The 24388-nt window shown below is 43.0% G+C and overlaps 1 protein-coding gene across 2 annotated transcripts in view; it reads right to left on the reverse strand.

Moving 5' to 3' along the window:
* Positions 1-24388, reverse strand: part of LOC139375364 (arf-GAP with SH3 domain, ANK repeat and PH domain-containing protein 2-like) — an 86984-nt gene that overhangs the window by 44945 nt on the left and 17651 nt on the right. For both annotated transcript variants that reach the window (XM_071117078.1, XM_071117077.1), the window contains exon 2: positions 18067-18139. In XM_071117078.1, coding sequence (XP_070973179.1) covers positions 18067-18139 — 73 coding nt within the window. The remainder of the gene's footprint in view (positions 1-18066; positions 18140-24388) is intronic.

Genomic DNA, 24388 nt, shown 5'->3' on the forward strand with positions numbered 1-24388 from the left:
CAACAACATCAACAACTTCTCCTCTCAACGTCAGCAAGATAAAGGCGCTGATCGTGGACTACAGGAAACGGAGAGCCGAGCACACCCCATTTACATAGACGGGCTGAAGTGAAATGGGTCGAGAGCTTCAAGTTGCTCTGTGTCCACATCACTAAGGATATATCAAGGTCCAAAAACACCAACTCAGTCGTGAAGAGGGCACGACAATGCCTCTTCCTCCTCAAGAGGCTGAAAAGATTCCGCCTCAGGAGATGGTATATTTGGCATGGGCTCTCAGATCGTCAAAAGTTGTACAGCTGCACTATTGAGAGCTTCTTGAATGGCTGCATCACTGCTTGGTATGGCAACTGCTTGGCATCCGACTGCAAGGCATTATAGGGTAGTGTATACTGCCCAGTACATCACTGGGGCCAATCTAGCTGCCATCCAGGACCTCTATACCAGGCGGTGTTAGAGGAAGGCCCTAAAACATGTCAGAAATTGCAGCCAAGGCCTACCGGGTGGCGCAGTGGTTAAGGGCGCTGTACTGCAGCGCCAGCTGTGCCACCAGAGACCCTGGATTCGTGCCCAGGCTCTGTCGTAACCGGATGCGATCGGGAGGTCCGTGGAGCGACGCACAATTGGCCTCGCGTCGTGCGGGTTAGGGAGGGCTTGGCCGGTAGGGTAACCACGAAATTGGGGAGAAAAAGGGGTAAAATTGAAGAAAATAAATAAATAAATACAAATTGCAGACACACACACACACACACACACACATAATAATTTTGCACGCCCAATTTTTCAGTTTTTGATTTGTTAAAAAAGTTTGAAATATCCAATAAATGTCGTTCCACTTCATGATTGTGTCCCACTTGTTGTTGATTCTTCACAAAAAAATACAGTTTTATATCTTTATGTTTGAAGCCTGAAATGTGGCAAAAGGTTGCAAAGTTCAAGGGGGCCAAATACTTTCGCAAGGCACTGTAACTAGTGATTATGAGTGATTGATTGTTTTTTATAAGATAGGTTTAATGCTAGCTAGCAATTTACCTTGGCTTCTACTGCATTCGAGATACAGGCAGGCTCCTCGTGGAGTGCAATGAGAGGCAGGTGGTTAGAGCGTTGGACTAATTAACCGTAAGGTTGCAAGATTGAATTCTGGAGCTGACAAGGTAAAAATCTGTCGTTCTGCCCCTGAAGAAGGCAGTTAACCCACTGTTCCTAGGCCACCATTGAAAATAAGAACGTGTTCTTAACTGACTTTCCTAGTTAAATAAAGGTGTAAAAAAATCAAATAAATAACATTTAAAAAATTGGCCAAATCGGTGTCCAAAAATACAGATTTCCGATTGTTATGAAAACTTGAAATCGGCCCTAATTAATCGGCCATTCTGATTAATCGGTTGACCTCTAGTGTGTGGAATTCCATCCACTCCTATTCCCACCTCATCTCTGTTCTCCAATGTTTCCCCTGCTCTCTGAAATTGTCTTTGGGATTGAAGAACACAATGGGACAGGAAGAGATAGAGTTAGAGAAGTGTTGTCACACTGGAATGCCTCCAGAGCTGTGGCCATGTGGCAGGAGGAGGGGATGACCAGGGAACTGTGGTTACACTGTGCAGACCGTAACACAAACTCTCTCGTACAAAGAGGTTAAAGAGGAATTACTCATGAACGTTACCATTCATTAGACTGTGGGAGTGTTACAGGCTACATTTCCTGATTGCTATGATTAAGAGCTGCTAAAAGACAAAAATGGCAGTTAAAAGTAGGTTGATTCTAAAACTAAGGCTAAAGCTAATACATACAGGTGTGGTATTTTATTAAAAGGCCCAGCGCAGTCAAAAATGTGATTTCCTGTGTTTTATATCCATTTCCACACTATGAGGTTGGAATAATACTGTGAAACTGTGATAATAATGATAATGCCCTTTTAGTGCTCCCGAGTGGCGCACTAAAACAGACCCTGGTTCGATTCCAGGATGTATCACAACCGGCCTTGATTGGGAGTCCCATAGGGCGGCGCACAATTGGCCCAGCGTCGTTCGGGCTAGGGTTTGGATGGGGTAGGCCGTCATTGTAAATAAGAATTTGTTCTTAACTGACTTGCTTAGTTAAATAAAGGTAAAACGTAAAATTAATGTGTAAGAGCTGTTTGGTGGGATGGAGACCACTCAGACAGTCCTAGCAAAAATGATTGCTTGAGAAATCTCTCTTTACTAAGAAGATATTTTGGTTTATTTTTTACCATTTTATTTGAAAACATCACAGTAAGGTACATTGTTAACCAGAAATAAAACCTTTTATAAAGAAGAGTCAAACCTAAGAGAGAAAGGCCACCCATGTGTGTGAGTGTGTATCCTATAAGAACAGGAAATTCACCTAAATCAAACCCAGCAACACTGTCGCTTCAAGCTACGAAAGGGGAGTCCATAAAGCAGGCCTGACAGATGTCAGCTAGCCTCAGAGCCACACTTCATTTAGTGCTGCTAATTGAGGTGAAGGGGATTTGAGGCACTGGTTGGGTGCAGGGAGCATTGCCATGACAACCCTGGAGACTTTCCCTAGAGAACAGGGAGTGTGTGTGTGTGTGTGTGTTAGAGATTGTGAGTGTGTGTTTTACTGTGAACAGAGTCTGGTGGCCCATTAGCACACCATTCCCCTTCCATCTCTCAGCCCACTATGTATCAATGGTCAGGGGACCACCTTGTCATGTTAGATCAGGGAGATACCGCCCACCAACCAATCACCACCTGTGGCAGAGGCCACTCATACAGGGTGACAAATGGATGGACACACACACACACACACACACACACACACACACACACACACACACACACACACACACACACACACACACACACACACACACACACACACACAGAGAGAGAGAGAGAGAGACAGAGGAGGAATGTGAGGATGGATTCTACCTCCGGAGAATGACTCAGCGGAACTCATTACTGTACCGCGTCTGTCCAGACACACTGCCACCCACAACTTAACATGTTCACAGGGGAAGATATTAAAATAGAAGAACTACAAGCAACTCTTATAGTGGTGCAATAAGATCAAGGTGGATGAAATAATGCAGATCATAAAAACCTTACTGCTAAAAATGAACGCCAAACACTGAGTTTTGATTCCTAAGCTCAGGCACGGATTAAACCGGAGTCGTCCGAGCTCAGGCACGGATTAAACCGGAGTCGTCCGAGCTCAGGCATGGATTTAACCGGAGTCGTCTGAGCTCAGGCATGGATTTAACCGGAGTCGTCCGAGCTCAGGCATGGATTTAACCGGAGTCGTCTGAGCTCAGGCATGGATTTAACCGGAGTCGTCCGAGCTCAGGCATGGATTTAACCGGAGTCGTCTGAGCTCAGGCATGGATTTAACCGGAGTCGTCCGAGCTCAGGCATGGATTTAACCGGAGTCGTCTGAGCTCAGGCATGGATTTAACCGGAGTCGTCCGAGCTCAGGCACGGATTTAACCTGAGTCGTCTGAGCTCAGGCATGGATTTAACCGGAGTCGTCCGAGCTCAGGCACGGATTTAACAGGTGAGTTGGAAGTCCTTCATCTCTTAAGAAGACTTCTTTCTCAACCCCTTTCCACCTAAGACTACATTTATTTTAGCGAAACCACAGTGCTCTAGTCAAGTTACCTAAAGGGAACCTACAGTTGAATTCTTGTTGGGTTGCTGTTTAGGCTGTCCTTGCACAACTCTGCCAAAAACAAATGTTCAAACACACGCACACCGTTAAGACATCAAACACAGCTGCTTTGTTGTGGGTCGCCCTGGCCTGTGTGTCACCAGCGGGCCCTAGCAGGGCTTTTGTTGTGAAGTGGCACATGAGCTCAGGGCATCTCTCTGTGCCTTGACTATGCAATCCTGACACAGAACACACACGTCCCCGGTGAAGACCCCAACCCTGACACAGAACACACACGGCCCCGGTGACGATCCCAATCCTGACACAGAACACACACGGCTCCTATTTACTGTAAAGCAACCCCGAGAGTTAAACACCTCAGGGAACAGAGAGTGAGTGAGATACTGTGAGCAGTGTGTGTCTGTGTGTGAGAGTGAGTCACTGTGAACAATACATGCCTCCCTCCAGTGCATTCCCACACTGTCTCGTCTCTTTCCCTTTCTGTCTCAGTCAGGGATAGTCAGTGATAGCATGACATGGAGGGTTGTGTTCTGTTGTTGTGGATGGATGGAATGACTTGGGTTCCTGTCTGAGTCGGGACCTCAGGAAATGGTGGCCCAGTGTTTAACGGGAATCTTGAAAAGGAGGGAGGAGAGGTGGAGTGACACATTCACCCATAGAGAGCTCTTTGACAATCAACACACACATACGGTAACTGCAACAACAGCAGCAGACACACCAAGGCACCTGCTGTGGATTACCTAACAGCAGAGGGTGGTGGGGGTGTCTGTCCCCACACACACACACAGTTAATCACAAGCTTACTTTGCTGGAGGTTTCACATGCCATTCTCCATGGGGGCTGAATAAATACTGCTGGACTTAACATCCTTTTAACGATATGGCCGCCGCAGACAAGGCTGTTAAGGTTTACAAAGAGGACAAACCATTGGAGAGAGATGGATTGTCATTAAGGGAGACCTCAGTGAGACAGTAGTAAAATGCATGGTGTGTGTGTGTGGATGGAGATGGAAAAAAGTGAGACTGCAAGGGGAATGACAAATGATTTCATTCTGTCTATGAGAGTGTGTGCTTCCAGTATGTACAATTTAGGGTATATTCATCAAACTTTACAATGTGCGTGCATGCATGCCCTCAGTAGCTGAGTACTCATTATCATGAGTGTGATGGCTGCCTATGGGCTCATCATGACAAAGTTTAGCCAGAAAAACTGATCTGATCTACCCAGAGGCACAGCGGTGCATACAGCAAACACCATCAGCCTGACCAATATAAACTGAATATAAACCACCCAGATCAAACTGGGGATTAATAAAGCATGTATTTCTTATCTCAGCCATTGTGGGCCATTAGACCAGTAATTGGGTGCGGGGTTGGGTTCAATTTGAATTGAAGGCAGTCAATTCAGGAAGTAAAATTACAATTCAATAATCAAAAAAATGGCATGACTTCTCAATACTGAAAAGTAGTAGCTATTTATTTCAAAAGTTTTAAAATGTCCGAATTTTTAATTAAACACTTCCTGAATTGACTGCCTTCAATCCTGATAGAGTGACAGCTCTGCAGGCCCAGTGATAGGCAGACTGATAGGACACCAAGGAGCGCTGTGGTGTGGCGAGGGTAAGCTCTGCTCCAGTTCTGTCAGTCAGACCGGGCTCTCCGCTGGGCCCCTGTCCTCCAGGAGGATGGCGCTACATTCCTGGTGAAGGAGGTAAGTTCTGATTTGGCTTTTATCATCTTCTCTGCTCTATGGTCACTACGACTGACTAACTTACTGACTGTTTACGACATGCAAAAGAGGTTGACAAGAGCAACTGTAACAGGTCAGAATATATGGGATGCTGCTGTCTGAAGAAACAATGCTTGTCCATTCGACAACATAGCTGGCTTCTCATTTTCTCAAAAGCTTGCCTTTTTACTTCCAATTGAGAAACAAGGGAGGGAGAGATAAAATAACTTGTCAGTGTTGCTGGAGGAACTTGTCAGGTTGAAGGTTAATACAATGTCCAAACTGCAGGAGTTTGTAGTAGGAGTCTGAGAGACATGATGTTTGTGTATGGAATAACACTACAATCCTGGGCATGTGGAGGTCGAATCTGTCAAAGCTATGGAGGGTGAGCAGCAACACAGATTAAAAAGATACAGAGCAGAGAGAGAGAGAGACAAACTGTCAGGGATGAATATTTCACCACAGGAGAGCGAGGTCCAGGCAACTGATTGAGATCTTGGGTAGAATAGGGAGCTTGGGAGAGATGTGTAGGTTCTGCTGAATAATGCAGCGATTTGACCACATCAAGGGAAGTCTGGGCTGGGCTCTGGAGGCAGCAGGATTCCACTGTTCAGTTCAGTGCCTCCAGCCCACATTATAATACCAAGCAGAACAGACACACTGTCGCTTAGACCTCCTGATTGGACCATACAAACACACAATCTCACTGACAACAATGTTGAGTTGTTGACATTTCTTACATTTACATTTTTCTTAAAAGGTTAAGGTTGTTCTATCCAGAGCCTGACACAAGTGTTAAATATGATGCTAGCTAGCATTGTAATCAACTTTACCACTAATTCTAACAATCCGGCAACAAGCTTTCACTGTTTATATTGGCACAGACAAAGTCTCTGCTATAAAGAAGGGCCAGAAAATCCAAGATCCCACAGCTGAACTAAGGAAAAAGCGTCTTAATTCACAACATTCATTCTCAGGAAGACTCAAGGTCAAGGTCACCAAGTGTTCTCCTCTTATGTAATCACCCTGTGTTCTGACTGAGGGTAAATTCAGAAAGGACCTGTGTAGATTAATGAATACGAGAGGAAGGTACAACTCAAAGATGTCAATGGTCCTTTTGTCCTAGATTTAGTTCTGGGTATCTAGATTTGCTTTGTCCACTGATGGTTTTGTAAATTTGAGGTAAATATCAGCATTAGGTGCTGCTCATAAGGCAGTGTGAGTTGTGTTCAAAATAGATCAAGTAAATATGGCTTTGTCTACAGATCAGAAAAGGTGAGTGAAGATGAGAAGATTGAGTGACAAACCACAACGTGAAAGAACAGTGGTAGTGGAATGTCAAGGACGGATTGAAATCTAACGTGAGTGACGACTCCAGAACATTTTACTCTGCAAAACGCCCCTCTTCATATCAATGACCAGAGCAGTACAAAGACTTTGATTTTTCTACAGCATTCTTGACACGTGTATCTAATTAATTAATAAGACTACTTGAAAGACTGCACAGCCAGTAAGTCCAGACCTACTGAATATAACACACCTCTTTAGCCCTAATATTACCTACAGGTATCCAATATAGCTGTAACACGTCTGACAGCAGAGCAGAGCTGACAGGTGTGTAATAAATCTTGGTACTGATGTCTTGACAGTATTTATTTTCCTGAGGACTGAGGTGACTCAGTAGTACAGGTGCATCTGGGAGGGTCACAGACTAAAGCCTTCAGGAGAGATTTCTCGCTCACCTCACCGGGCCTCAGATTTACTGCCGACCGGGCCCGTCTGGCCTCCGACGCCTTTCAAATCCTGAAAGGTCTATGCAGATTTACTAGGTTTCTCAAAGGGAGAATGGAAGCCAATCAGTGGCGGTTGGTGCCGTTTACATGAGGGAGGACTAGTTATTTTTTTCATGAGCATGGCCTTATTTTAATTACAGCATATTGGATAACAGTGGACAGTGGATAGGCTACTACGTTCCCGTGTTGTCTTGGATAGTCATAGCCAGCTAGCTAACATGGCACCCCTCTGTTTGAGCAGGGTGTTTGAGTAGGCAAAACCAGCTAGCTGCATTTGCTAGCTAAGTAAGTGAAACTTGAAAAAAAAATACAAAATCTCTCTATTTCCCTCTTGCTTCTCCTTCATTTTGGAAGAAATGAATTTGTTCAAAACTGTTTGACAATCGTCTTTCTCTGTGAGTCAACTACTCACCACATTTTATGCACTGCACTGCACTGCAGTGCTAGCTAGCTGTAGCTTATGCTTTAAGTTCTACATTCATTCTCTGATCCTTTGATTGGGTGGGCATGTCAGTTCATGCTGCAAGAGCTCTGATAGGTTGGAGGACGTCCTCCGGAAGTTGTCATAATTACTGTGTAAGTCTATGGAAGGGCGTGAGAACAATGAGACTCCTAGTTTTTGCATTGAAGTCAATCTACTCAGAGGAGGAGGGAAACTCTGTCCTCCGGCTACACCATGGTGCTACCCCCGGTGCTGTTGAGGCTACTGTAGACTTTCATTGCAAAACAGTGTGTTTTTATAAATTATTTGGTAACGTGAATATATTTATCAGAACTTTAATGTTTTTATTAAATTCACTGAGGAGGATGATCCTCCCCTTCCTCCTCTGAGGAGCTTCCAATGTAGCACCTGAGGGGAGTAGAAGGCTCAGGCTACAATTAAAGTGCTAGCCATGTTTACATGTTCCTGATACAGTACTGAGCAAAGCCAGCAAATTTACATGCAATTTGTATCTCTAACTTTGTCAGCAAATATTAAATGTCAGAAGCAAGGAGGAATCTAATCTATCGTGCATTTACTGTACTCCAATAAAGATAATTACCCAATTATCCAAGAAACAATTAAGATTGTAACTATTAAGAGGTCCAAAAAGCCTCTTACCGAAAGTGATTCAAAGCTAAATGTGGTTTTAAAGAATTTAAGGCACTTGTTTTCGAGAAGATTCCGTCAACACCATGAATTCTATCCATTATGAAAATCCTTTAACGGATGGTGATACCACAGCAAATTATGCAGATGTTGCCTAGTAACCAACCAGCAAAATTTAGATCCAGTCTTCAGTACAAAACACAGGTATTCGTTTGATAGGCTCAAAAAACCTCCCAGAGCCACTCACACTCTCACAAGCACGGCACAGCCGTTTCTTGACGGTCTGGGGTAGACAGCTGTACCCCTTGAACAGAGGTAGCAGTGACCCCCCCCCCCCCCCCCAGAAAAGAGCCTAGCTCAGCACAGAGAGAGAAACCATCTATACACTCTCAGCAAGACCCTGTCATACAGCCCAAACACAAAGCGCTGGAAACACCCCACTGTCACAGCCAGCCAGAGTAAATGCTGATGAGCTCCATGCCCGCATCTCATCACAAGGTGTGGGTACTAGCATCAACGGCAGGTGTCACACAGACAGTGGGTTGCTCATGTATTGCAGTGCCAGGATGCTATTGTAGTCATGCTGCAGCAATTCTGTGCAAGGTCAGTAAAGTAACGACCAAAAATGACATGAAAGTGCAGGACAACAGTTACTCCAGGAGAGGTTTGGGAAACACTGCGTTAGATAATAACTAAAAATATTTGTGCAGTCAGGCAAGGCAAAACAGGAATGGCATGCACTGATGTGCAAAGGAAGTGGAACTCAGGTGTGAGGAAGAATGTAGGGCTGAGGAAGGCAAATAATTCATTTTAAACACCACAGACCCCACCACACATATCCAGGCCCATCAACGTCGTCACAGGACGATTCCACAACCTCCCCCGACTTTTTAGGAACCATGCAGAGTTCACAAGCAACATCAACCTCAGTAATGGCCTCACTATTTCGGCTCCAGACAATAGGTCTTCTTCAGCTAAGCTACAGAGCAGATGTAGACAGCAGCAGCAAGGCAGGCCCAAGCCAACATGATTCAGCCCACACGAACAAACACAGCACAACACTAACCTGTAGGAAGAGCACAATATTTTATGAGGCCTACATCAAATGATCCCCCGTACAAGCAGCTACATTAATGGAATAAACCAAGATCCAAAGTGCTACACAGCTACGGTGTCACGATGTTGGTAATAATGATGATCGGACCAAGGCACAGCGTGCATAGAGTTCCACATGTTTAATAAAGAAAGTGAAACTTAATACAAAACAAAATAAAGAATAAACGAACCGTGATGACAATGTAGTGCGAACAGGCAACTAAACATAAACAATATCCCATAACTCACAGGTGGAAAAATGCAACTTAAGTATGATCCCCAATTAGAGACAACGATTACCAGCTGCCTCTGATTGGGAATCATACACAAACACCAACATAGAAAAATAAACCTAGAACCCCCAATAATAAACCAGACTAAACACCCCTAGCCACGCCCTGACCTACTCTACTGTAGAAAATACAGGCTTTCTATGGTCAGGACGTGACATACGGCATGATGCTAGGAAGCTGCATCTAACAGCCAGCACAGCGAAATGAGTCCACAAACACCACATATCCCAAAAATGTGTAAATGAGCATTTGTACCCAACTTTCACTGGCAACCATCATCATGAAGTGCTTTGAGAGACTAGTCAAGGAACATATCACCTCCACCCTACCTGACACCCTAGACCCACTCCAATTTGCTTACCGCCCCAATAGGTCCACAGACGACGCAATCGTAACCACACTGCACACTGCCCTAACCCATCTGGACAAGAGGAATACCTATGTAAGAATGCTGTTCATTGATTACAGCTCAGCATTTAACACCATAGTACCCTCCAAACACGTCATTAAGCTCAAGACCCTGGGTCTCAACCCCGCCCTGTGCAACTGGGTCCTGGACTTCTTGACAAGCCTCCCCCAGGTGGTGAGGGTAGGAAACAACATCTCCACCCCGCTGATCCTCAACACTTGGGCCCCACAAGGGTGTGTTCTCAGCCCTCTCCTGTACTCCCTGTTCACCCACGACTACGTGGCCATGCACGCCTCCAACTCATTATCAAGTTTGCAGACGACACTACAGTGGTAGGCTTGATTACCAACAACGACGAGACGGCCTACAGGGAGGAGGTGAGGGCCCTCGGAGTGTGGTGTCAGGAAAATTACCTCACACTCAACGTCAACAAAACAAAGGGGATGATCGTGGACTTCAGGAAACAGCAGAGGGAGCACCCCCCTATCCACATACGGGACAGTAGTGGAGAAGGTTGAAAGTTAAGTTCCTCCGGGTCCACATCACGGGCAAACTGAATTGGTCCACCCACACAGACAGCATGGTGAAGAAGGCACAACAGCACAACATTACGATCATCAAGGACAACAACCACCCGAGCCACTGCCTGTTCACCCCGCTGTCATCCAGAAGGCGAGGTCAGTACAAGTGCATCAAAGTGAGGACCGAGAGACTGAAAAACAGCTTCTATGTCAAGGCCATCAGACTGTTAAACAGCTATCACTAACATTGAGTGGCATCTGCCAACATACAGACAACTCCAGCCACTTTAATAATTGGATGTAATAAATATATCACTAGTCACTTAAACAATGCCACTTTATATAATGTTTACATTTCCTACATTACTCATCTCATATGTATATATTGTACTCTATACCATCTACTGCATCTTGCCTATGTCGTTCGGCCATCGCTCATCCATATATTTATATGTACATATTCTTAATCATTCCTCTCCACATGTGTGTATAAGGTAGTTGTTGTGAAATTGTTAGATTACTTGTTAGATATTACTGCACGGTCGGAACTAGAAGCACAAGCATTTCACTACACTTGCATTAACATCTGCTAACCATGTGTATGTGACCAATAAAATTGGATTTGATTTGAATACAGCAACAAAGCACGGCAAAGAAAATGAAGTCAATGTCATCACACTCCTGGAGAGCAGAGGGCATGTTGTGCAGAACAGAGGCCTGATGGTGCACCCTGACCATCCTTGGTTGGGAGCCAGCCCAGATGGGATCCTTGATGCAACACAGCTCCTTGAGATCAAGTGCCCCTTCAAAAGTTCCACGTCTTTGACAGAATTTCCGAGTCAGCCAAATGGTGACATCAAAAGCTTGGATGATGGACAGTACCTAATTCACCCCAATGGAAAAGATGGATACTACCTTCAGATGGGTAAAAATGTATTCAAGAAAATAGATTATTATTACAAGTATTGAAAATTGTATTGTAAACTCATACTAATAAGAAGTTTGTGGCAATGTATTTTCTTATTCCTTCTTTCAGACACAAGTGACTATGATGTGCCTGGGCCTACAGAGCTGCAAGCTGGTGGTCTGGACACCAAGCGAGCACATAGAAGTGGACATTCGATTTGATAAAGACTACACAGATGCACATGTGCAACAGCTGCAGAAGTTCTACTTTTTACACAAGCTACCTGGGTTGGCTGATGATTTGGCTGAAAAGAAGATGCATCTCTGCCCAAAGTACCTGGAGCTCTTTAAGTAAATGGGGGTGAGCAGAAGATTGAATATGCTGGGCAAACACAATTCAATTAGTTTGAGCATGCACTTACTTCATGAAGTACTGTTTTAATAAATACATATATATTAAATAATACGATACTGAAATATTAGATAATCAATTCATTAAGATATATACCTACACAAACACAGTGTAATGATCTCTCACCAGTTTATTTTTCATAGGACAGAAGCAGTTAAAATAGGCATGTTGGTACAGGTAGTTGTGTGAGCTGACAAAACAATGACACAACAGTGATTTAAAACAAATACAGCTAACAGTTGGAATGTAAAAGAATGTTACAAATGCTGACAATGTTTTGCAGTTCATTAATAGGAATAAAGTGATGTACATTTTTGGAATGCATAAACGATCAGCGCATGTTGTTAGACATTGTGTCTATTTGATAGAAATAAGCTCTCCTCTCAGATTTACAAGAGCTGCACAGATGTTAAGTATGTTGTCAATTTTCGGGAACAAACTAATAGGCACAGTTTGTGAGAGAATCTTGTACACCTTAAGATACCTTATTGCTTGTTCCACATGGATACGGACATTAGCAATGCATTGTGTGCGAGTGACCTGCTCATTTGTCAACTGGCATTGCTTGCGTGTAAATGCTGATAAGACCAAGCGTACATTCCGTTCCTCTATCAAGTCCCTAATTGTGAAGCCACGGACCATCATCACCTCATCTCCAGCACGCAAATGGATGAGAAACCCTGAGTTCTGTGTTATGAACCTAACCTAACGCTACATTTCCCACCATAAGCCTCAGAAATGAACATAACCATTCCTGATGGAACAGTTGCTACTAGATATTTTACAGTATTACTGGCATAGCAGTGACTGTAAGATTCAGTTCTTGAGTATAGATATTTAGCCTTCTGCAAAACACTTTCTGTGCAATCAATAACAAGAAAAATGATTCTGAAAAACCTGGTGGCATAGTAGTCTTTATCATCTCACGAGACAGCCATGGAATGAGATCCTTGGTGTGCTCAGCAATGACATCTATCCAGAATTCAGCGTTTTACTGACCTGACCGAGTGACCTTTTGAAGCGTCTTGCTAAATCAGCTATAACAAAGTTCTGTCTAAGTTTCATTAGTGTCAACAGAATTTGGTCTACAACCGACATTGTTGATGATGTGGGGGCAAAACCTTGAAAGCAAGACACAAGAGTGTTGAATTCTAGTAGTGGAATCCCAGTGTACAGCAGACAGTCTGCATCATCTTTCAATGTAACATCTGCAACAGACAGTGACCTCTCAGGGGCTGGTGCAGTCGTCATGCCACATGTGATGATAGGTCCTTTGGAGTAGGTGTGGTCCTCCATTGCTGGGTCTGTCCACTGTGTTTGGGCATCATGGAAGGTCTTTGAAAAAGGACCTGGCTCCTCAGAAACCTCCACCACACCAGGCTCATCAGCAGGTGATGAGTAGTTGAATATGAATATAGATGATTAGTTGAATATGAATATAGATGATTAGTTCATGAGATTAATTGATAAGGATCTGGAACCCCAAATCCACTCATCGGGGATACTTTGAAAAACATTTTAAACTTCCTGTGCCTTATAGCGCTTATCAGATTATTCTCTACTGCAAATAAGCACTCTAAACCCAGTGGAATACATAGACTAGGTTTAATATTTTCAAAATAAATATTCTGTATCTATAACAGGGAATGAAATTAACACCTGACAAATTCAGGGTAAATGTTTGCTGTGGCAGGTAAACACTTCAGGTCATGTACCACCATGACAGATCGGTTATTCTTCTATTAATATTATTATAAATGAAGAATAATCATGGATTAAGGTTCCACAATATGTACCATATTTCTAATGTCAGGTAGCCTCCCACTGACTCAGTGTTCACAATTATAAAGCGTTTAGCATAGATTTCATAAAGTGGCAGATTTTTAAAAAGAAAAGTGGCTGGTAGAAATGAAAGAGATTCATTTCAGACCCTGACTAGAAGTTATCGTAGTCAGATTCTAGCAACAAAAACTGAAGACAAACACGCGATATCAAAACTAGTCGACATACCTGTTCTTGTGACATGTCTGTCAACCCTCCCGCTGAGGCGGTGTCTCTTCTCTGGTGGCCTCTCATAACCCAGAAAGAGCGTTGGGTGTGGGTTACCCTGCGTTGACGTCTTATCAACAATGTGGAACGAGCAAACATACAACTTTTGGGAGCTTTTTTAAGTTTACGTTTTTGAGCCAATTTCTTTATGCTTCATCGTCATTTGGGAGGCAATGGAAACTGTACCATCTCTGACAAGAACATTCAGATTTTTTGTCGAAGCCCTCCAATTTAAGCCAATCATTAAGTTGTGTCTGGTTGTATGTACAACCACGAACAGTGCCTGTTGTCACCGGCTCCGTAACATTTCAACATCTAGTAAGTGAATATCTGATTATTGCTTATCCCAGTTGGCCAGCTTCTAAAACCAAAAACTCCGCCGGGCCAAACTCAGTACCCATAATAATTTCCCCAGTAACCTCCCCAGGCAACTTGTGGATAAAACAAAATATAAAACTGTACAAAATGATTACACCACTACATATCTCCAATACAATATGATTACACCACTACATATCTCCAATACAAAATGATTACACCACTACATATATCCAATACAAAATGATTACACCACTACATATCTCCAATACAAAATGATTACACCACTACATATCTCCAATACAAAATGATTACACCACTACATATCTCCAATACAAAATGATTACACCACTACATATCTCCAATACAAAATGATTACACCACTACATATCTCCAATACAAAATGATTACACCACTACATATCTCCAATACAAAATGATTACACCACTACATATCTCCAATACAATATGATTACACCACTACATATCTCCAATACAAAATGATTACACCACTACATATCTCCAATACAAAATGATTACACCACTACATATCTCCAATACAATATGATTACACCACTACATATCTCCAATACAAAATGATTACACCACTACATATCTCCAATACAAAATGATTACACCACTACATATCTCCAATACAATATGATTACACCACTACATATCTCCAATACAAAATGATTACACCACTACATATCTCCAATACAAAATGCATAACCTCACCATATAACAATATTACAATGATTGTGTGTAGAGTGTGTGTGCTAGCGTGTGTCTGTACCTGTGTGTGTGTGTACCTGTGTGTGTGTGTGTACCTGTGTGTGTGTGTGTGTGTGTGTACCTGTGTGTGTGTGTGTGTGTGTACCTGTGTGTGTGTACGTGTGTGTGTGTGTGTGTGTGTGTGTGTCTGTACCTGCGTGTGTGTGTGTGTGTGTGTGTGTGTGTGTGTGTGTGTGTGTGTGTGTGTGTGTGTGTGTGTATGTATACAGTACATCTTATAGTATCTAGTATCTCTACTTGCACATTCCCAGTCCCCGCTGTTCTATAAGCTGTATTTCTATCTGTTTTCTGAATCTGATTCTGATTCTACAGGCCCCTACTCCACTACCACATATCTACAACACAATCCATGTGTACGTGTGTGTATAGTGCGTATGTTATCACGTGTGTGTATGCATCAAATGACATTTTATTAGTCACGTCTGCCGAATACAACAGGTGTTAATGAAATGCTTACTTACAAGCCCCTAACCAACAACGCAGTTTTAAAAAATATAAATAAGAAATAAAAGTGACAAGCATGTGTCTGTGCCTATGTCTGTGTTGCTTCACAGTCCCTGCTGTTCCATAAGGTGTATTTCTATCTATTTTCTAAATCTGATTCTACTGCTTGCATCAATTACCTGATGTGGAATAGACTTCCATGTAGTCATGGCTGTACTGTGCACCTCTCATAGTCTGTTCTGGATTTGGGGACTGAGAAGAGACCTCTGGTGGCATGTCTTGTGGGGTATACATGAGTGTCCGAGCTGTGTGCTAGTAGTTTAAATAGACAGCTCGTGCATTACAAAAACAAGTAGTGATGAACACAATCTCTCCACCACTTAAGAGAGCCATAAGAGATTTACATGCATATTATTAATGTTGTCTCTCTCTCGCTCTGTGCTGCCCTGTTCTGAGCCAATTGTAATTTTCCTAAGTCCCTCTTTGTGGCACCTGACCACACTACTGAACAGTAGTCCAGGTGCAACAAAACCAGGGCCTGTAGGACCTGCCTTGTTGATAGTGTTGTTAAAAAGGCAGAGCAGTGCTTTATTATGGACAGACTTCTCCTCATCTTAGCTACTGTTGTATCAACATGTTTGACCACGACAGTTCACAACCCAGGGTTACTCCAAGCAGTTTGAGCACCTCAACCTTCTCAATTTCCACAGTATTCACAGTTCACAACCCAGGGTTACTCCAAGCAGTTTGAGCACCTCAACCTTCTCAATTTCCACAGGGAAAATTACAATTGGCTCAGAACAATATATTAGGCCCAGCCTTTGGAACTTTGGTTTTCCTAGATATGGCTACATTCGGGAAGTTTTCAGACCCGTTGAACTTTGACCTTTTCCACATTTTGTTAGGTTACAGCCTTATTCTAAAATTTAATAAATATATTTTTTTCCCTCATCAATGGACAGGTTTTGACATTTTTGCAAATGTATTATAAAAAAAACATAAATACCCTACGAGACTCAAAATTGAGCTAAGGTGCATCCTGTTTCCATTGAACATCCTTGAGATGTTTCTACAACTTGATTGCAGTCCACGTGTGCTAAATTCAATTGATTGCCTTTCCAAATCCTGTCCACACACCCGTCTATATAAGGTCCCACAGTTGACAGTGCATGTCAGAGCAAAAACCAAGCCATGAGGTCAAAGGAATTGTCCGAAGAGCTCAGAGACAGGATTGTGTCCAGGCACAGATCTGGGGAAGGGTACCAAAAAATGTCTGCAGCATTGAAGGTCCCAAAGAACACAGTGGCCTCCATCATTCCTAAATGGAAAAAGTTTGTAACCACCAAGACTCTTCCTAGAGCTGGCCGCCCAGCCAAACTGAGCAATCGGGGGAGAAGGGCCTTGGTCAGAAGGGCCTTGGTCAGGGAGGTGACCAAGAACCCGATGGTCACTGACAAAGCTCCAGAGTTCCTCTGTGGAGATGGGAGAACCTTCCAAAAGGACAACCATCTCTGCAACACTCCATCAATCAGGCCTTTATGGTAGAGTGGCTACATGGAAGCCACTCCTCAGTAAAAACCACATGACAGCCCGCTTGGAGTTTGCCAAAAGGCACCTAAAGTCTCAAGATTCTCTGGTCTGATGAAACCAAGATTGAACTCTTTGGCCTGAATGCCAAATGTTACGTCTGGAAGAAACCTGGCACCATTCCTACGGTTAAGCATAGTGGTGGCAGCATCAGGCTGTGGGGATGTTTTTCAGCGGCAGGGACAGGGAGACTAGTCAGGATCGAGGCAAAGATGAACGGAGCAAAGTATAGAGACCCTTGATGAAAGACTGAGGCGAAGGTTTGCCTTCCAACATGACAACGACCCTAAGCACACAACAAAGACAATGCATGAGTGGCTTCGGAACAAGTCTCTGAATGTCCTTGAGTGGCCCAGCCAAAGCCCGGACTTGAATCCGAACGAACATCTCTGGAGAGACCTGAAAATGGCAGTGCAGCAACGCTCCCCATCCAACCTGACAGAGCTTGAAACGATCTGCAGAGAAGAATTGGAGAAACTCCCCAAATACAGGTGTGCCAAGCTTGTAGCGTCATACCCAAGAAGACTCGAGGCTGTAATCTCTGCCAAAGGTGCTTCAACAAAGTACTGAGTAAAGGGTCTGAATACTTAAGTAAATGTGACAGTTTTTTGTTGTTGATACATTTGCAAACATTTCTAAAAAACAATTTTTGCATTGTCATTATGGGGGTATTGTGTATTTGATTAGGGTTTTTTTTCCCCCTAATCAAATATATTTTAGAATAAGGCTGTAATGTAACAAAATGTGTAAAAAGTTAAGGAGTCTGAATACTTTCCGAATGCACTAGCTTTTTGACTTTCTAAAATGATCGTCACAGGTGGCTCTGAACCCTGACCTTTCATTAGATGAACCTTTCGGTCACTCAGACCCTGACAGCTTTAACCAAAGGTAGCATTACCGCTAACCCTTGTCAACCTCCAGCCCATAGAGAGAGGTATGGTGTTTTAACTGTAAATGAGCATAAACCTCTCTCACTCACCCAGACCTGAGGTGTAGATGGCCTTGACTGACTTCTTCATCTTGTACAGCACACTGCGATCCACATCCAGCGCCTGGAGGGAGGAAAGGAGAGAGAGAGGGAAGAGTGAAAAGGGGAGGAAGGAAGTCCAGTTCTTGTCAGTTCAAAATCACAATCGAATCCATATGGCACACAAACTGTAGCATTGATTTTGCCGTGCTTGAATTACTTCCAAGGGTAATATTGGATGGCAGTAATGTTGTGAGCTCTGAGGTACTTTTGCTTCCTGATTAAGTGATTAAAGGATGGAGGGTTTCTCTTATCTCTGGCATTGATAGCAGTCCTCTTGCCAAAGGCCAATGTGGACACATGGAAAGGGGATACCTACTCAGTTGCACAACTGAATGGATTCAACCAAAATGTGTCTTTCCCATTTAACCGAACCCCTCTGAATCTAAGCGCCCGGGGAGCAGATGTTGTAGGAGGTTAACTGCCTTGCTCAAGGGCAGATTTTTCCACCTTACCGGCTCTGGGATCCGAACCAACAATCTTTTGGTTACTGGCCCAACGCTCTTAACAGCTATGCTACCTGCCGCTCCACAGGTGTGTGCGTGTTTGGGAGTGCATATCAGTTTGACTTTTGGTAGAAGGTGTGTGTGACTTGCATCTGTTTGTGTGTGAGACGAGGCAAGGCACAGCCTCCTGTCTGTCTGCAGGTGATTTATTATTCAAGACGATACTATAAATAGATCCAAATGATCTCCAGTCTGGTGGAAGAGGGGAGAGGGAAGGAAAGAGAGAGAGGAGTGCAGGAGGAATCCATACAGACCACAGGAGGCCTGTTCAGATCGAGGACCAGTTCAGCTATGGAGGTAGGTCAGGCTGATGCTGTCTCACACCAATGAGAAGCCTATTCTTTAATTTCTATTTATTTTATTTCACCAGGTAGGCTAGTTGAGAACGAGTTCTCATTTACAACTGCGACCTGGCAAAGATAAAGCAAAGCAGTGCGACACAAACAATAACACAGAGTTACACATGGAATAAACAAACATACAGTCAATAACACCATTTTTTAAAAAGTATATATACAGTGTGTGCAAATGAGGTAAGATAAGGGAAGTAAGGCAATAAATAGGCCATAGTGGCGAAATAATTACAATTTAGCAATTAAACACTGGAGTGATAGATGTGCAGAAGATGAATGTGCAAGTAGAGATACTAGATACTATAAGATGTACTGTATGCACACACACACACACACACCACACTAGTGCTGAGCGATTAACCAAAATGTTGGTAATTTTTCTTTTTTTAAACTACCAATTGATTGACTTAGGTTCAACTACTTGAATTCCACTTTGTTTTTTTTCTTCTTCTGTGAGCTCAATGCACAGAGTCTCTAGAGATCAAACAATTCAGGCATGATCTGATATGTATTAGGGAGTTGTAGTTTCCAACAGGCCAATGTTCTACACAATTTACTGAAGAAAACGTGATAATTAACTACAATGACCATAATCCATTGTGCGGCTACTGTACTTGCCCAGTCTGTTTCTTTCACGCCTGCTATTATTTCATTAATGAAATAAAGTAATCAAATTTTATATATTTTATTACAGTAAAGTACTGTGAATAAGTGATGGTGATAATTGTTTTATTCTGTGTTGTTATAGCACTCAACCCACATAATGCATAGTGCATTTCATGTTGAAAAAAAATTCAATCGAAGCCGAAATCATGATTATTTTTTTTATAAATCGAACTGAAACCAAAAAAGCACTAATCACTCAGCACTACAAAGCATGCACAGAAATCAACTCACAAAGCTAACACACAAGCTAATTGCCTCACACACACAAATGCACTTACATTACACATACACACGATGTCTGACTCCAGCTGAGACAATGCACCACTGTACTAAGAAACCGACCGATGATTAGAGGGTCACCGGGGATTTGGTTTTGTGCTTCATTAAGTAGTTCCACCCGGCGCCACTCTGCCCTTGTTCCCAATCTCACGGCATTCAACCGATCATCAGAAGCTACGTTCAGTTTCCACAGATAAACATCAACAGTATTCCTCGCACTACACTGCTAGCCATGAGAGAGAATAACTAGGCCTGAATCAGTGTTATGTTAAAAAAGGCTCTGTGACGTTTTATATCCAGAATGTCATTCAGTATCTCCCAGTACTCAGGCCCGAGAAGTGCTCTGTGCTCCTTTTTTGCTGGTTTTGTATTTCATGGAGTGGGCAAAAGCTGACGATGTGTTTATTCACATTTATCAGCGGGGGCCTTTTACTGACACAAGAAAGGCCACCTACAGTACCAGTCAAAAGTTTGGACACATCTACTCATTCAAGTTTATTTTTTTATTTTTTTTACGATGTTCTACATTGTAGAATAATAGTGAAGACATCAAAACTATGTAATTACACATATTGAATCATGTAGTAACCAAAAAAAGTGTTACACAAATCAAAATATATTTTATATTTGAGATTCTTCGAAGTAGCCAACCTTAGCCTTGATGACAGCTTTGCACACACATTCTCTCAACCAGCTTCACTTGGAATGCTTTTCCAACAGTCTTGAAGGAGTCCCCACATATGGTGAGCACTTGTTGGCTGCCTTTCCTTCACTCCGCGGTCCAACTCATCCCAAACCATCTCAATTGGGTTGAGGTTGGGTGATTGTGGAGGCCAGGTCATCTGATGCAGCACTCAATCACTCCCCTTCTTGGTCAATTAGCCCTTACACAGGCTGTAGGTGTGTTTCGGGTCATTGTCCTGTTGAAAAACAAATGATAGTCCCACTAAGCGCAAACCAGATGGGATGGTGTATCGCTGCAGAATGCTGTGGTAGCCATGCTGGTTAAGTGTGCCTTGAATTCTAAATAAATCACTTACAGTGTCAACATCAAAGCACCCCACACCATCACACCTCCATGCTTCATGGTGGGAACCACATTTGCAGAGATCATCCATTCACCTACTCTGTGTCTCACAAAGATACGGCGGTTGGAACCAAAAATCTCACATTTGGACTCATCAGACCAAAGGACAGATTTCCACTGGTCTAATGTCCATTGCTCGTGTTTCTTGGCCCAAGCAAGAGAGCTGCGTCTTACCTAAACTTGACCTCTGAGATCTGGCCAATGTAGGCAGTGCAGCGGCAATACCCTGAGTTACGATACCACTGGGCCTACTGCGTGAGACCTTATTGACTATCAATCCACATCCCACTTCTGGATGTTTCCCTACAATAACCCTCTCTGTCAGGAGACAAACCACATCCCACTTCTGGATGTTTCCCTACAATAACCCTCTCTGTCAGGAGACAATCCACATCCCACTTCTGGAAGTTTCCCTACAATAACCCTCTCTGTCAGGAGACAAACCACATCCCACTTCTGGATGTTTCCCTACAATAACCCTCTCTGTCAGGAGACAATCCACATCCCACTTCTGGATGTTTCCCTCTCTAAGTATGCAGCAACTGTGGGACGTGTAATATTCAGAATGGATGTCCATTGATTTTTAGTTTCCTCTCTACTTGAGGATGATTCCACTAAGCAGTGACAGAGTTATTTAACCCAGGACACAGATATAAATCTATCTGTAGCTCTATGATGCCCAGATCCAGGGTTTTATTACCCATGTCAATTAGGCAGTCTGAACACACAGAGCTTCCGCAGCAGTCAGTCAGTGGAGTCTTAGCTTTGCCCTATAGCTGCAATATCAAAGTGTTGTTTGATTGAAGCCATAGACATGGCTGGCAGAGGTAGGCAATCAACACAGCAAGGGAGGCCCCATAGGAGAGATAAATTATACAAGCTACAACAACTTGCGAGGTCTGGCAGCCGAGGTAGAAATGTGCCGACTAAGTCACAGTGGTGTGATGGGTTCAGATTCAGCAGACTACTAAGAGTAGCTGTCCTCTCTGGCAAGATGGTTGGCAGCTTTATGGATAGGCACAAACCAAATGAACAGATGATTTAGAACGTTGGAGAACATACCGCTTCTGGCTTTCGCCACGTGTTTTCACTGAAGGCAGCCAAGTCAACAATATGTTTGAGATAAAGGCTCTCTCGCACCTACAGGGATGTACTGTGAAACACTAAGAAGATCATACCTACCTAGTTCATCCACAAAGCTAGGAGACAAGTGTGATATTGATACATCGTTTGTGTTTTAAACTGCACATCAGAACGCTGTTTGAAGCTCACTGAAAGCTTTTACGAAAAGCATGATCAAGACATGTTTGAAGACTTTAAAGAAAATCAGGCCGTTTACTTAGCCTAGCAGGAGCTGGAGGATTAGCCAGTTTGTTAGGATCTTGATAATTGTTCACAACACATCTGACACATTTTGTAACACATCCATTTTGTAGAATCATTTGAAGCTGGAGCGTCAAAGATGGTCTGTTGACAACCACATAAAATCAATGCTAAATCAGTCATGAACAACATGTAGCATACTTGCTAAATTACTCCATCTTCAAATCAATCTCACTGGCCAATTTATTTATTTAACTTGGCAAGTCAGTTAAGAACAAATTCTTATTTACAATGACGGCCTACCCCGGCCAAAGCTCCAGTATGAGCATTTATATCGACAGCAATGCTTTGATCAACCCGAGGTCCATTGAAAATGCCTTCACATTCACAAAACACACATGGCCCATCAAGCAGCATCACACCTCAGCAGACACTTTCAATCTGGAGAGAGTGCTCTGTCAGGAAATTGGGCATGTGCACAGGGACAGACGGAGACATAATCCAAGTGCAGCTGAACACAACACAGCCCTCAATCACTCTCACACATTCACTCTTTCCTCACTGAGGCAGTCTTTCCTCACTGAGGCAGTCTTTCCTCACTGAGGCAGTCTTTCCTCACTGAGGCATTCATAATTCCAACCAATGACAAATCGGAGATCACCAAGAAAGGGTCCACTCTTTTGTATGTTCTGCTGTTTGAAGCAGCAGTTTCTAAAAGTAGAGGCTTTTAACCCAATGAGCAGAGAACAAGAAGGGATTTTCACCACTGGCCACTGTACTGTAGCATGATAGGACACTGCTGGGCCTTCGAATCTGTTCCAAGATAACACATTCACGCAAACTCAGAATGTTTCACAGAGGATAAACAAAGTATTTCTTGGGGATTTGAATTCCCTTGCTGGTTCTGACAATGCCCTTGCTTCAGTTGAGAAGATTGAATGAAATAATGAGTCTTAATGCATGACATCAGGCTCCATCTGGCTCTCTCCAACCTGAGCACGCAGGGTCGTGACCGAACGATTGAGTCACATTATACTTCCCAGGACACAGAGAGGGCTAAGGTTTCAAAGCTCCTTGTCAATTTAGATAGATTCCCTCTAAATTTAAAATGCATTATCATCAGGAAACAGCCGGCCCGGAGTCAGATGACAAATAGGGTGGGCTACAACATCTAGATGTTGCCATGTAACTTCACAGAGAGAAGTATTTTGAGTTGAGCAGAAATGTATCTATTATAAAAAAAAATAGATGGCAATAACAGATTTCTGAATTAATTCACCAGTTATTAGCATAACTAGCAATATTAGATATCGTAAAAATGTTTTGCCAATGGACAAAATTGGGTTCTTACTAGTGGATTTATTACCTTGCGATTACACTAACACTTCTTGAACACCTATAAAATCCTTGTACGATCTAATTGGCTATAAAATAATAGGAAAACGACAAGCAAAGACCTTATTTTAAGGCTTTACAATTCAATCCATGTTGGAATCCTATTTCCTCTAAACCACACTAACAACCTCTCTGGCTCCACTACCATCCCACTTCCCCCTGGCTGTCAGTGTCATGACTGGAGAAAAACGCCCATTCCTGCCAGACAGCCATTAACCCCAGAATGGCTGACCAACACAGACCCCACATCTGCTGTCTGGGCCTGGCTTAGATATGAGCTGAGTAGGCGAGGCCTAATACCTAAAGCACTTGTACTAGATTATCCATGGTCTCCCAAAACCGTCTACATTATCCACGGTCTCCCAAAACCGTCTACATTATCCACAGTCTCCCAAACAAAAACATGGAGAGAAATTAGCTGGGGAGGGTCATTCCTATTTCATGAGCTTTTTATAGAGCATCCATTTTACAGTCTCTTTGTGGGTTTGGAGTAGATTTTAACCTCCCTTTCTCCTTCTACTGTATGTGAAACGAATGAGGGTGGAAGTCTTGGAATAACAACAGTGTAATGTTTTAAGTAGTTTTCCTAAAATAGATTTGTATTTTTAGGCTACGCTATCATCACATTGGCTAGAGACTAGTTTTTTTTGTAACAAAAAAATAGC

Source organism: Oncorhynchus clarkii, chromosome 19 (assembly GCF_045791955.1).
Source record: "Oncorhynchus clarkii lewisi isolate Uvic-CL-2024 chromosome 19, UVic_Ocla_1.0, whole genome shotgun sequence".
Taxonomy (NCBI): domain Eukaryota; kingdom Metazoa; phylum Chordata; class Actinopteri; order Salmoniformes; family Salmonidae; genus Oncorhynchus; species Oncorhynchus clarkii.